This window comes from Corvus kubaryi, unplaced genomic scaffold (assembly GCF_017639235.1).
Source record: "Corvus kubaryi isolate FWS band 111438036 unplaced genomic scaffold, C.kubaryi_AGA036_p1.0 37396, whole genome shotgun sequence".
Classification (NCBI taxonomy): domain Eukaryota; kingdom Metazoa; phylum Chordata; class Aves; order Passeriformes; family Corvidae; genus Corvus; species Corvus kubaryi.
In genome coordinates this window covers 16,000,740-16,014,622 of record NW_024581135.1, presented here as the reverse complement: position 1 = coordinate 16,014,622, position 13,883 = coordinate 16,000,740, and the positions used below count along the sequence as shown (strand labels likewise).

Below are 13,883 nucleotides of genomic sequence, written 5' to 3'. Positions count from 1 at the left end.
CCCTGAGAAAACTCATCCCTGGAACTTGCTTTTCTGATCCTAGCCAAGCTGCACCTTTGCCACTCCAGTATCTGGGTATGTGTTGAGGGGCCTGACAAAGTGTGGACTGCCGGAACCAAAGGTTTTGCTTGTGTGCCTGTCCACAGCTCTTCTCAAGCTCTTTGCGCTTTTAATTTCAGAAGTGACTACTCATTTGCTTATCCTCTTTGCCATGTCTCTGCTGGTCTGTGCTCCCAGCTCAGCACTAGCCTCTTGGTCCCATTAACAGCTCCCTGCTTTTCTGCATTCCTTTGGCTGCTGTGCTGACGGGGAAGCTCATGTGCACTGCTGCAATCTGTCTCCTGCGTCTTCATGAAACACTTGCTTTGTTTTCGCTTAGCATTTTGTCCTGGTTATTACAGATTAACCCCTTTGTGGTGACTCCATGATCACAAATGCTTTGCTGCAGGGCCTCTTGCACCTGGTGCAGTGATTACATTAACTGGTCTCCTTGCATCAGCTGGGTGTGTGCAAGGGCTCCCCTGACACACTCCACCATCCAGCACTGCAGGCATCCCATTGCTGGCTGTGTAGGAGAGCTGGGGTTTGCAGGAAAGTGGAATACATACTGAACCAGCTGCAGATTATCTTCTGCCTGTCTCAGTTCTGATTATGCAGTCCCCCAGATGTGCTCTTAAACAATCTGGATTTTGCCTCTTCTTCCTCTCTCCTTTTATGGGTGCACTTGGCTCCAGCACTCAGCTGCTAGCACAGAGCAAGGCTGGTTTGAATCTCGGTTTCCCTGCCTGTGCTTGCCTGAAGCAGTCTCAAGTTGTATGTAGCTGAAAGGATTCCCAGGCTGGGGTGGCCACAGGGCTCTGGAGACAGGCTGCAGGCAGCCGTGGGCTCAGGCAGGCCATTGCCATGAGCCTGAAGCTACCACCACTCTTCCACAGGTACATACCAGCCCTGCTTTACTCTGCTGTTATCAATGAAAATGATGCCTTCTGCCATGGGTTTGGCTATTTCAGTGCTTCCTGCTGCATCTTTCTGCCCTCTAAAGCAGTACTGCCTTGAGCATACATAGCTTGTGGGTTAGCTGTCAGCCCCCTTGCACTGTGTCAAACTAGCAAAGCCTAGTGACTGGAGTGACTGGTCATTTACTTGTAGCAGAATATCCCTGCTGGCCTCATCTCCAGGGGACCTGAGGTGTAGCAGCAAAGGGCACATGTTCCTCATGGGTCATAGACCTGTCTGGCCAGCTTCATCCCTCCAAGGTGCCAATGATCCTTACCCAGCATACAGAGCAGTGTCTGGGGCCTGTGTAAAGCCTTTCCCTGTGGGCTGCCCTCCAGTTTGGCTGGCAGGGGAAGAGCAGCCAATTCAGGCTGTGCTCAAGTGCTGTACGTGGTGCTGGCCGAAGTCAGCACCCAGGAACTGTGCAGGACACCACAGCATGAGAGAGGTGAGCAGGGGCTGGGCCATATACCCCCCACTCCCCACACTGTGCTGCATGATCAAGTGGGGGAATAAAAGAGAAGGAGACTTTATTTTAAGGCCATCTCAGCCTTCTCTCAGCCTGTGTTGGAGGGCATGGTCATTGCCCTTGGTGCTCTTGCGACGGAGTGTGCCTCTGCCTGTTATCGGAAGAAGGTTATTGAGCTAGTCACGGAGCTGTCCTGTATCAGGACAAACAGTCCCTAATAGAGCTGTCTGTCTGTTCCAGTGCCAGCCAGACAAGTTGTTTAATCTGGGAAGAGCGTGTTTGCTGCCAGGGATGCGTGTTGCTTACCTGCAGTGCTGCCTACCTGCAGTGCTGCCTGCTCGGCCCTGCTTGGAGAGGGTGGACCTTGCTTCCTCACCCCACTGCCAGGCACCAGCCAGGGTGTCCAGCCCCACCGTCTGCCCTACTACCATTGTCTCTGGAAGCAGAGGCAGTCCTAGCAGGGCCCAGCCCATCCTGCTGTATTGATCAGAGCAGAAACCGAGGCTGCTATCGAGAGCCAGACTGGGCCCTGCACCCTCCCTGCACCCTCTGGTAGCCAAGGCAGGGTCTGGCAGTGGAGTCTCAGAGGGTGCCTCTGTTGCAGCACTCTGCGTGAGCAGGGAGGGAGGAGCACTTGCTTGCACAAGCTCTTGCCATGTCCCTCCTGAGCTGCAGTGCTTGTCCCAGAAGTGGATGTTCTTCTTATCCCTCTGCTTACACTCCCCCTCAGCCACTATCTCCTTTTTTTACCAGCTCCCTTTGCTCTTGCTGGGCTGTGCAGCTGCCCTTCCATGGCTCTGCCCCACGACTCAGTGTTTTGGGGCTGATCCTGGCTTTTGCAGTTGGTGACGGTGCCCCTGTTTCCTCTGCAAAGCTGATCTTTGAGCCAGACCCCACAAGACCGCTGGTCTGTACATCCTTCCTGCCCACTATGCTCTGTCAGCCTCAGCTGATGTGGAAAGGGATGAGGGTGGGCAACACTCTTTGTCCATTGTTTTCTGTTCCCAGATGGTGTGGGTTTTCCCTCTGCCCCAGGCTGAAAGGGTGATACCTCTGCAGGCATTTGGGTTTTGCAAGCTTAAGAAAAGGGTAGATTCCAGAAACACTCAGGGCAACATCAGGGGAAACTGGAGGGCTCAGACACACATCCTTCCAAAAATGCTGACAAGCACACTAATGCCTGTCCATGGGGTGTGTGACACCAGCCCCTGGGCCTGGCCCCCAAGGCAATCCCTGCCCTGCAGCCCAGGCGTGGGCTGAGCTGTGCTGTGCAAAAATGCTGCAGCAGTGGTGCCTGACCCCAGCCCAACAAGCAGCTTCATTCCGGCTACAACGGCTTCGGTTTGCGGTGCCTCAGAGGTCACACTCCCCAGTTTAATGTGAGGCTGGTGAAATAGGGGCTTGTTCTTAATGCGCTGAGCACCAGAGTCAAAGGGTCACATCGGTCCCTTACCCCTGGCAAACTGCTTGGCTGTCTGGGGTTGAAGCCAGGCTGGAGGCGAGCTTTCCAGGCTGGAAACACTTGAAAACAAGTGGTTACTGTGGGGAAAGCCACAAGGCACTTTAACTGCCAGGCAAGAGCAGGAGGTTGAACATATGCTGCTTGACCTCTCCAGCATGCTGGAATGCTGTACTCATGCTGGCAGCCCCCTGCCCCGTTTCCACCTCTCCATGCTGCACTGCAGGTGTCACCTCCCTGCAGCTCTGGGTTTCATTTCTGGACCTGAAAGCTTGCCTACATTCTTCCAAAAGCTTGAGTTTCTGTGCTCAGCTTACCGTCTCCTTGCATCCACCTCTTCCTGTTTCTCCTGGCCTGGGATGGAGATTGTGACCAGAGTGTCTGTGCTAGATCTGGAACGCACTTTTCCCTTACAGAAATGTTAATGCCACAGTTGCACGCATGAGAACAGGATTCAATGGGAACTATTTCTTCATGTGCTGGTCAAATTCCCCTTAATTTGCTGCAGCTCTCCCTCCATAGGGCTTAAGGTGTCACCTGGGACTGACCCATCCATGAGTGGGGGCGAAGGAAGGAGTGAGCAAAAGAGCCTAAAGCAGGGCCCTTTTCCCCAGCCTGTTGGACACACACTTGCATCTCTGTCAGGATACAGAACGCTGGTATGGGGGGCTCCAGCTGCCCTTCCATGTAAGAGCACCAAGCCTGTGCCCAGGGTGCTGGTATAACGCCATGGTGGCATTGCTGATTTAGGGAAGCTGCACGGCTGCTGCAGAATAACCAAAACCCCACACTGGATGTGATGGCCACACTCCCCATACCTCTCCTTGCCCCAGCCTCATGGCCTCAGCCCTCCCAGCCAGCCCCAGTGCTGCACCTGCATGCCAGTTCATAGAAACCCTCCTGCAGAAGGAGCACGTGTTTCAGTAAGGAGAAGCAGTGTTTCGTGCGCTTACGCAGACACCAGCTTCCCCATGATGATTTGGGTTGTGCAAGACTGCTCACTGCTCGGCATCCCTCCTCATCCCCACACAACGGGGCCCAGGACATCATGGGTGTGGTTGGCCCAGTGTGGAGACTCAGCCCCAACAAAATTTCCACACAGCCAATTTTAGCGGTGCAAAGTGAGTGGCCAGGGTCCTTGGGTGAAAGGACAGGGCACGGCGCCAGGGTGGTGACTCAAAGCCACTGCTGCCATTATGCTGGCCTTGGCAGTGCAGTGGTGACTCTAAAGGCACATCTGGAGGTGCTGCATGCTCAGCCCGGTCCTGCTGCAGGAACCTAGCCTAGGACACGAGAAGCGGCACGGGCTTCAAAAGGCTTGAGGCACATAACCACCAAACAGGTACGTCTTGCTCTGCGCTCCCACCATGTGTGGGGCCACCTCTCCTCTGTGCCACGAGATCTCTCCTTTCTCCCATTCTCGCTCTCCACTGGGAGGGGAATTACGCCGTAAGGAACAGGAAGTTATTGTGCGGGAGACTCTCATGGCCGGAGCGGGGGCTCCCTCTGCTAACACTGCGGCCGGACTCACCCCTGAACAGCCCGCGGGCTGAGCCACACCCGCGGTTCGGAGCGTCCCCCTAGGGCGGGCAGGGAGCCTCCGTTCGCTCCGCTTCCCGGGAGCGGCCGCCCAGGAGCCAACGGCTGCGCGGGGCTTGGGGCGGACAGAGAGGGCCCGTCAGCGGGGGCTGCATGGAGCTGCTGGGGCGGGAGTCGCCTCTGGGCGAGTTTTGGCCGGCGCCGGCCCCTGCCCGCAGCTCTGCGCGGCCTCCCAAGCCGCGAGCGGGGAGGACCGAGGGCGGCACCGCCCGACGGGCGCAGGACGGGCCGGAGCGGGGCGGGACGGGGCCGCAGTTCCGCGCCGCGTGGCACGGCCGCTGGCCGGTGCCGAGCGGGACTCGCGGGGCGGAGATGCGGAGCGGGGCGGTCGGTGCGCACCGGCGGGCGGGCGGGAGCGGGGCGGGGCGGGGCGGCCCCGGGCCCCTTTGTTCGGCGGGAGGCGGCGGCGCGCCGCCCCGCCGCTTTGTCCGCCGTGCCGGCGGGAGCCGCTCGTCCCGGTGTGCCGTGAGTGGGGCCGGGGAGCGGGGGGCTGAGGGAGGAAGCGGGGTGGTGGGGCAGGGGGACGCAGGTGGGCAGGCGACGGTACCCCGGCGGCGGGAGCCCCAGCCGTGGCCTGGGGCCGCGGGCGGGAGGGATCTCGGGTCTGGGGGTCTCGGACAGGCGAGGGCAGCTGGGCTGGAGGCCCTCGGGGCGCTGGAGTCGGTAGGACCGGGGACCCTGGGTAGGCTGGGGTGGAGGGCTGGGTCCCCAGGGTGGCAGGGGTCAGTGGGACAGCGGTCCCCGGATGGGCAGGGGCCGGTGAGCCCCGGGCTGGGATGCCTGCTGCTGTGCCCCTGGGTAGGGGAAACCGGGGGTCTCAGACAGGGCAGGCGGGGGCAGAGGGGACTGGGAGCCCCACATGGGGGGACTGGGGTCGGTAGAGCTGAGGGGTAGGTGTAGGGCCCAGCCAAGGTATGAGGTGCTAGTCCTGACTCCCAGCGCGGCCGGGAGGCCCTGGGTGCCTGTGCCGCTTCGAAAACTGGGCTCCCCCACCTGGGTGGGGGACAGAGTGCAGATAGCTCTGTGCTGTCCTGGCCATGCCCACTGCTGCTGCCATCCCACGTTGCCAGCCATTCCCATGCCACACTTCAATGGCCACCATATGTTTTCGCTTTCCTTGGGTTTGCTACCTCCTGGAACTGTCCTCCTGCCTGGTCCCCTCAGGTTGTTCTTCACCCTGGTGCCAAGACGGTGTGCTGCTAGAGACTAGGGGGTAAAGGCAGACACAAAGCATCCACCTTCCAGGGAGGTGGTGGGGGAGAGGGGCTCACACCTGGGAGACAGGGAAGCAGTGAAACCTTGTGGGGCATATGACCACAGGAGGAGCAAGAGCGTGTCCCCAGCATGGATGTTTGTGCTGGAGGGACCCTTTCTGCTTAGGTGAGGTTGGTCAGGAGGCTGGCTGAGCTTAGCGTGAAAGAGCTTCTTATTCTGGACAATAGTGGAATGAGTGCCGCATCAGTCATATCTGCAGGGACATGCCCTGGCCAGAAGTGATGGGATGGGGCTGGCAGGGGACGCTGGGGCCTCTGTGTGTACCCTCCGCTCTCCCTGGGCCACCCCTGCCACCTGCTGCCGTGGCTTGCATCATCTCATGCACAAGCTGCTGAAACCAGGGGTGGCAGTGGGTGTCTCCTCTTTCGTCTTCTTTGGCCGGGAAATGTGACATGGTCCTTGTAATTTCCTCCCCAGTCTCTGGCGTCAGCTGTTTTGCCAGGGCTTTGTGCAATTCCTTGGCTGCCCCACACTGCCCCTTGCTATCTCTGTCCTGCCTCCTGTTCTGTCCCCCCGCCAGCCCTTGCCGTGGAGCTGCAGGGTGTTGTGAACACTGGCCCCGTTGTGTGGGGATGAGGAGGGATGCCGAGCAGTGAGCAGTCTTGCACAACCCAAATTGTCATGGGGAAGCTGGTGTCTGCGTTGTGAACACTGTGGGCTTTGGAGGCTGGGGTCCTGCAGGAGAGAGTTCACAGCACTGAGGTTTGGTCAGGCAGTGATGCTGCATCTCTGCTGGCCCTCGGGGGAGAGCTCTGTGGAGTGAAGAGGACCTGGCTGATGAGCACATGGTGGGGGATGCTGCTCAGGGAACCTGCCCCCCTCAGCCAGGGCTCAGGGCTGGCAGCTGCAGTGGGCCAGTGGGGCTGCCATGTGTTGCCTTCCTCCAGCAGCCTGTGGACCCCCGTGGGAGGGTGTGGGTGTGGGTGCTTTCACAGGGTGTGACGCTGGTTGGGCACCTGCCCAGTGCCAGGTAGGCACTGTGCTGTGGCACTAGGGGAGAACGAAGCGGTTCTCCTCCTGCCTGTCCCCTCACAGTCCCCAGCTCGTGCTGCCCTAAACTGACGTGTTTGCTCTGGTTGTGACTGTGCTCACTCTTCCCCTAGATTTGTCCCTGCAGGCAACCAGGATGTCCCAGCCTTTGCCCGTGTCCCCTCCACCCACCCGGCTGGCAGCAGGGCAGGAGCAGGATGCAGATGGGAGCACAGGGAGGTGGTGCTGGGCAGGGGATGAAGTTTAGGGGAAGCAGCTTCCTGAGCAGGGCTGTGTTTGTGGATCTGTGGGTAAGGGAAGGGACATTGGTGCAGGAAGAGAGAGTGGGACAGAGCTGGGTTAGCAGCTGGTGGACTCCAGGGTCCTGGTGAGGTGCATGTGGCTTTGCTCAGTGCCTGTTTGCCTGCCCCTTCCCTGCAGGGTTTGAATCAACTGCCTGGTCAGGATGAGCTGGAGTTTCCTGACACGGCTCCTGGAGGAGATCAACAACCACTCGACCTTCGTGGGCAAGATCTGGCTCACTGTCCTCATTGTCTTCCGCATCGTGCTGACGGCCGTGGGGGGCGAGTCCATCTACTATGACGAGCAGAGCAAGTTTGTGTGCAACACGCAGCAGCCGGGCTGTGAGAACGTCTGCTACGACGCCTTCGCGCCCCTGTCCCACGTCCGCTTCTGGATCTTCCAGATCATCATGGTGGCAACGCCATCGGTGCTCTACCTGGGCTTTGCCATGCACCGCATCGCTCGCATGCCAGAGTCCTCGCGGCGCCGGGCACCACCAGCCCGGCGGGTGCGCATGCCGGTGGTGCGCCGGGGAGCCGGGCGAGACTACGAGGAGGCAGAAGATGATAACGAAGAAGACCCCATGATCTTTGAGGAGATTGAGGTGGAGAAGGAGAAGAGCCCAGAGGGTGGAGAGAAGCATGATGGCCGGCGCCGCATCAAGCAGGACGGGCTGATGCGTGCCTACATCCTGCACTTGCTGTGCCGCTCAGTGCTGGAGATGGTTTTCCTCTTCGGGCAGTACCTGCTGTACCGCTTTGAGGTGAGCCCCTCCTACGTCTGCAGCCGCAGCCCCTGCCCGCACACTGTCGACTGCTTTGTCTCCCGCCCCACTGAGAAAACCATCTTCCTCCTCATCATGTATGCCGTCAGCGGGCTCTGCCTCTTCCTCAACCTCTGCGAGCTCTTGCACCTTGGTGTGGGGCGCATTCGTGATGCCCTGAGCCAGTCTGATGGCCAGCCACTCCCAACTGGCGACAGCCCTGCACCACAATACCCTAAGAAAGCCCCCAGCGCCCCCCCCACCTATCACTCGCTGAAGAAGGAGCTGCCACAAGCCCCACTGAGCAACGGCAAGCTGGACTACCGGGAGAGCCTGGCCCAGGGGCGCTTCGCCCTGGCTGGAGCTCCCCCGGTGCACGAGCTGGACCGGCTGCGTGAGCACCTGCGCCTGGCCCAGGAGCACCTGGAGGTGGCCTTCCACCTGCAGCCCCCGCTGCGGCCCCCCAGTCCTGCCCGCAGCAGCAGTCCCGAGGCCAATGGCATCGCCGCCGAGCAGAACCGCCTCAACCTCGCCCATGAGAAGGGGACCGCCGCCTGCGACAGGACCACGGGTGAGCCAGGAAGGGGGATGGATCCGGCCCACTGGGGTGGAGGCATGGGGGGCTGCCCCAAGGGTCCCCTGGAGAGAGGATGCCATTCCCCCTGGGGTGGGTGCTAACCTGCTTCTTGCTCCCCACAGGGCTGTGAGTGCCACGAGGGACAACAGCGGTGTCTGCCGGAGTGGCTGCCACCGCCACCGTGGGATAGGTGTCCTGCCAGGAGCACAGGGTAAAGGATGCCACACGCCTGCCCAGCAAGGTGGTCTGGGCAGCCCTGTCCCGGTGGACAGCAGAGGGGTCGGGGGCCATGGGGTTCATTCCTACTTAATTTTCAAAAAGGGAATATCTTATTTTTGTACGTTTTTATAAACTCATCGATATGTGCACCCTGGCATTTTTATACGCCATCCCAGTCTCCACTCTGGGCCTGTGCCCCACCATCTCCTGTTTCACCCCCTTTTCCTCCTCCCATACTCATTTTCCCCAGCATGTTGTCCTCACACCTCCTTGTGCCCCCCATGCCCTCTGCCACCCATGGCAGCACCGGCTGGTGCTGTGCATGTGCTGGTGATTTTGGTACTGGCCCCTGAGGTGTGGAGACTTAGGGGAGTAGGCTGGGGGTCTGGCTGGCCGGGCCAAGCTGTGGGACAGAGTGCTGGGCTGGCATTACTCTTGGAGCGGGTGGTAGGGGTCCCAGTGGCACTGTGCTGCCAGAAAGTGACTTTGTGGCCTGGGGGGCCATGCTGCGCAGCATCCTGGCATGGGGCTGGCCTGCTTGGAAATGTCTGTGCAGAGGTCAGGGGCTGTCCTTCCCGCTGCCTCCTGCCTGTCCTGGCAGGCCGCCCTTGGACCAAAACTTGTCTCCTCCCACTCCGGCTTGCAGGGCTGGGACCCCCTGCATGGAGCCAGACCCTGGCCTCGCAGTGTGGGGACGTGGTGCCCCGAGCTGGGCTCGGCTGGGAGCCAGTGGAGCATTCCTCATCATCTCAGCCTGGGTCACATGGGGACTTTTGTAGCGTTGTTTTTTACTCGGAAATGATTGTCATGCTGTTTTCTTTTTTTTTTTTTTTAATATCTATATTAGTAAAGGCTGAAGACATTTTGTACCCAACTGCTGCATCCGCTTGTTGGGGAGGAAGGGGTGGGAAGGGAATCCTGTGTGTCTGGGCTGACGCTGCAGTGCGTGCCTCGGGACCTCCCTGCTGCCCAGGGTGACTCAGTTGTTCCTGCCGTGCGGAGGCGGCTGCGGCCAGGGCAGCCTTTGTCATCCTGGTGGAGAGGGATTGCACTGGCCACATTCCTATTTGGCCCTATCACTGTTGAGGGGCCAGGTGAAGGGCCTTCCTCTGCCTCCCCATCCTCCCATCATCCCCATGTCTCCCCAGCCCTCTGCTGCCCCTGTTCCTGCACAGCCTGTTGCCTGGAGCAGAAGGGATGTTGCTCTGCTCTACACTCCCCTGCCCGGGGCAGGATCAAACCCAGCCACCCCGTACCCATTTTGTCCAGCATACTCCAGTCCCCTCTCTGGTACCCCAAATCAGAGCTGGATGCCTCTAACAGTATTTGCCCATCCCCTCATTTCTCCACCTAGAAGCCCCCAGGGTGGTCATATCCCATTGCACAATTGCATGCCACCTCCGTGGCTGCCTCTGATGGAAGCTGGTGTTTCCAGGCTGCTTTAGTAAAGGGAACAGGTTTATTTCGCTCATCCCATTAAGCTTTCCAACAAGCTTTGCTGCCAGGAGAGGACTCGCCTGTGGTGCCACGTGTGCTGCCAGCCCTGCCACCAGTGTGAGGTCCCGGCACGGGCTCACCCAGGCACATCCTGATCCTGGCACAGCAGCCTGGCCCTGCCTGGAGCACAGGGAAGCTGTTTAATTCTGCAGCAGGAGCAAGACACCAATCTTTGTGGGGGGGCAGAACTGGGGGAGGGAAGCAGGTGGGGAGAGATGAGGGCTAATCTGGTTGCAGACAGCAGCCTGGCTCTCGCCGGGCAGTGATGCCTTTGCTGCAGGCTGTGCCTATCCCTGCCCTGCCATGCCCTGATTTGCTCTGAGCTGGGACTGGCCCTAGGGCAGGTCTGGCAATGTGATGGTACCTGGGCCAGCCCAAAAATCTGGCTTGTACAGGGGAGGGTGGTGCAGCCCAAACTGCCCCATCCCAGTGGCCAGGGTTCCACTGGGAAAGCAACTCCTCCTGGGTGGGATCACGGTCCGGGGCTGGGCTGCAGGATGCCCTAGACACAGGTGCAGTCCTGGGCCAGGATGTTGGGCACCGTCTCGTACTTGAAGGAGTAGCCGCCATCAGAGGTGGTGCGGACGCGCAGGGAGCGCATGGTGCCGGGCAGGGCAGCGCAGCAGAGCTGCACACCCAGCCGGTGGCTCAGCCCGTGGCCTGCAGCGCAGCTCCCGTGGCAGTAGTGGAAAACAAAGCTGCTGGGATGCACGATCCACTTGTCCCAGCCCAGCTCCTCGAAGGAGATGTTGAGGGAAGCCCGGCGGCAGTTGGTGTGGGCAGCCAGCTCCTCCGATGGGTGCTGCAGCAGGCTCAGGGCGGCCGGGGACCAGGGCACGGCAGAGCGACGAGCCCTCTCACTGCCCTTGGCCCGGGTGGTGGCCACTAGGAAGGGCATCTTGTCCCCCTCGGCCAGGCAAGGGCAGCCAGGGCAGCGCACCAGGAGCACGAAGAGCGGCTGTGAGAGCTGGGGCAGCAGCACCGGGGCCAAGTGAAACACTGTCCAGTGCTCGGGTGTCTGCTCCGCCATGGCCGTCACCGGCACCCGGCCCTGTGGCGACAGGGTCAGCACATCAGGGGTTGAGTGGTTGGGGGCAGCCGAGGGGCCGGTGTAAAACCAGAGCTGGGCAGAAGTCACCACACGGCTCAAAGTGTGTGCCGAGGGCTGGAAGAGGTAGGTGAAAATCCCTTCTTCTTCCAGCAGCTTGTCTGGCTGTGTGGGCTCACAGGGAACATCTGTGGGGGGGAAAAGATGATCAGGGTGTGCGCCCAAACCTGGGGAGGATCCCCAGTGCTGGATGGTGGGTGGGATGTGGCAGAGGTCCCTGGAGTGCTGGCAGGGTACCTGGCTGCCGGCATAGGCTGTGGCAGGGTGCAGGGGAGCTGATGTTTAGTGCTGTGCCCAGCTTCTGTGCTGTGCCCCACAACTCATCCCTGCTATGCCCTAGGCTGGCCCATTACTGTCACCCCTGTCCCCAGTATCCAGCCCCACAGCTGATTATCTTGCCCATTTCCCCCAGAGTCCATATCATGCCCTTTCCCCCAGGATCCAGACCCATAGCTGGTCATCCTGTCCCCTTCTCCCATCCTCTGCATCCTGAGCATCCCTCAGCATCCTGGCCTATCTCCCAGTCCTGTCCCATAGCTAGTCATCCTGCCCTCTTCCCCCAGCATCCACATCCTATCCCATCCCCCAGCATTCTGCCCCATCTCCTGCTGTCGTGCTTTATAGCCGGTCATCCTGCCCCATACTGTAGCATCCTGCCCTGTCCCTTAGTATCCCATCCCATTTTCCAGTATCCTGCCCCATTCCCTAGCATCCCACCCTATTCCACCCTGCTCCTCAGCTCTCCCCATGTCTCCACATACTGCCTGGCCAGCTGTTTCCCAGCCTCTCAGCACCCTCTTGTGCTGTCTGTCCCTCTGCTGTGTCCTGGGCTGTTCTGCCTGTCCCTGCCTGTCATACCTTTCCGTCTCCTGGCTCTCCACCAAATCTCACTCATGCCCATGTCCCAGCCTGGCATACCTTCTTCCCCTTCTCCCACAGACCACCACATCAGCCTCTCCATCCTTCAGCATCCGCATTGCTCCAAACCCTCACCCTGCTTCACCCTTCTGCCCTCTGTCCCATCAGGATGTTCTCACCTGTGGTAGGGAATAAGATCACCTGGGAGGTGTCCTCCAGCTCCTCTGGCTCCACTTCGGTGTTTTCAAGGACATCTCTCCGGTGTACCCTCCTTGCTTCCATCTGTGGCTCCTCCTGGAGAAGGGGGGGACTCAGATGTTCCAGCACCCGAGCCCGCACCTTGGCCAGGATGAGCTGCCGGTCGGCACCTGCCCCGGTGCAGCTGGCCAGGGCGGCGGTGGGCAGCATGGCAGGCAGCAGGTGCAGGAGGAGCAGCATGACCGTGGGGCACACAGCAGGGTGGTGGCTCGGGGGGCTCTGCCGAGGGCTTCTGTCTGCCTGCCCAGCCCGTCTGCCCACTGTGCTCCCCCCGGGGCAGGGTGGCATTGAGATCTATCTGACACTGACGCAAACGTCTGCTCGCCGTGAATATTATCTCTGAGCTGTGAAAGCGCTGAGACGTCTGGAATGTGAGGACTGCAAGGACAGTGTGGTCTGGGGGGGGCCGGCGCCTGGGCAAGGGGGTGTGTGTGGGGGATGCTGCCGGGAGCAGTGGGTGCATGGGGCTGGGGAGGCTGGGCTGCAGGCAGGGAGCTGCCAGGAAGGCTTTCCTGCACTGGCAGGGATGGAGGGGGCACCCTGGGTGAGCTTTGCAGCTGCTGATGCTGGGTGCCCCCCATGGTGCAGGACTCGAAGATCTGGGGCTTCAGGGGGGCTAGTAGGAAGTGACAGCAATTGTGCACAGCAGGGAAATCTGGGCAAGGACCTGATGGGGATCAGAGCCCTGTGAGGTTCCGGCATGGGGGAGGCACTTTGCAGGTGGCAGTCCCCAGGGCAGCCAGAATGTGAGGATGGGGCCTTGGGAAGGGCAAGCTGAGGGGTGGGGTGGTTGTGCCATCTCCATGACAGTCTGGTGACTGGCAAGGTCCTGGGGACATGAAGTAGGAGGGATGGCAAAAGGTCCCTGCTCTGCCTGGGGCTGGGAAAGGCTGGCCCAGCTTCAGGTGGAGAGGAGCAGACCCTGCAGCAGGTCCAGGGGAAGGATCCTGTGGTGCCGTTTGGGCTGGCTCACAGGGTGGGAGTTGCAGGAGAGGCATAAGCTGTAAGGAGACCCAGTGCCCTTCCTCTCACCACAGCCTGAGGGGACAGTGCCGGGTGTTCCCTATCCATTAACCCTGCCTGCCCTGTGGGTGATGGGCAGCCTGTGCATCCCCTCTGCACCTCTGGCAGCCCAGTGTCCTGCACATTCCATCCAATACAGCCTGGCATCTCATGAACCATCCAGTGCAGTACATCCCACCCTATGCAGCATGTCCTGTGTGACATGTCCTGTCTCCCTGCAGTCTGGTGTCCAGCTCAGTGTACTCCACACCACACACCCCACACCGTGCACCCCATGCCATGCTCTCCACAGGGCGCATTGTCTCTCACTGCTGGCTGAGCCATGACAGAGGCACAGCCAGGCCTGCAGCATCCCAGCTCTCTGGGGTGGCTCCTGCCAGGCTGCTATACATAGGTATGCCAGCCCTGCCTCGGCAAGGCGCTGAATGGAGCAGGCTCAGTCTTATCAACCCTGCGTGTCATCAGAGGGTATTTTTGGGGACAGCAGCTGTAGGCGTTTGTAACATTTGG

At 60.2% G+C, this 13,883-nt stretch overlaps 2 protein-coding genes across 4 annotated transcripts; one reads left to right on the top strand and one right to left on the bottom strand.

Moving 5' to 3' along the window:
• The first annotated feature begins 4,152 nt into the window (after positions 1–4,152).
• Positions 4,153–9,503, top strand: LOC121670583 (gap junction gamma-1 protein-like). Of its 3 annotated transcripts, none has more exons than XM_042041042.1 (3): positions 4,153–4,266; positions 7,209–8,404; positions 8,533–9,503. In XM_042041042.1, the coding sequence occupies exons 2-3, from the start codon at positions 7,234–7,236 to the stop codon at positions 8,538–8,540; spliced, it is 1,179 nt and encodes a 392-aa protein (XP_041896976.1). In that variant the 5' UTR covers positions 4,153–4,266; positions 7,209–7,233; the 3' UTR covers positions 8,541–9,503. The 3 variants fall into 3 exon arrangements, with proteins under 3 accessions (XP_041896976.1, XP_041896977.1, XP_041896975.1); XM_042041043.1 differs by lacking the exon at positions 4,153–4,266 and adding an exon at positions 4,388–4,854; XM_042041041.1 differs by lacking the exon at positions 4,153–4,266 and adding an exon at positions 4,890–4,988.
• A 566-nt stretch (positions 9,504–10,069) lies between these two features.
• On the bottom strand, positions 10,070–12,692 carry INHA (inhibin subunit alpha). The gene is made up of 2 exons (XM_042041044.1): positions 12,272–12,692; positions 10,070–11,362 (listed from the first exon to the last, which is right to left on the bottom strand). The coding sequence occupies exons 1-2, from the start codon at positions 12,636–12,638 to the stop codon at positions 10,629–10,631; spliced, it is 1,101 nt and encodes a 366-aa protein (XP_041896978.1). The 5' UTR covers positions 12,639–12,692; the 3' UTR covers positions 10,070–10,628.
• Positions 12,693–13,883: the final 1,191 nt, after the last annotated feature.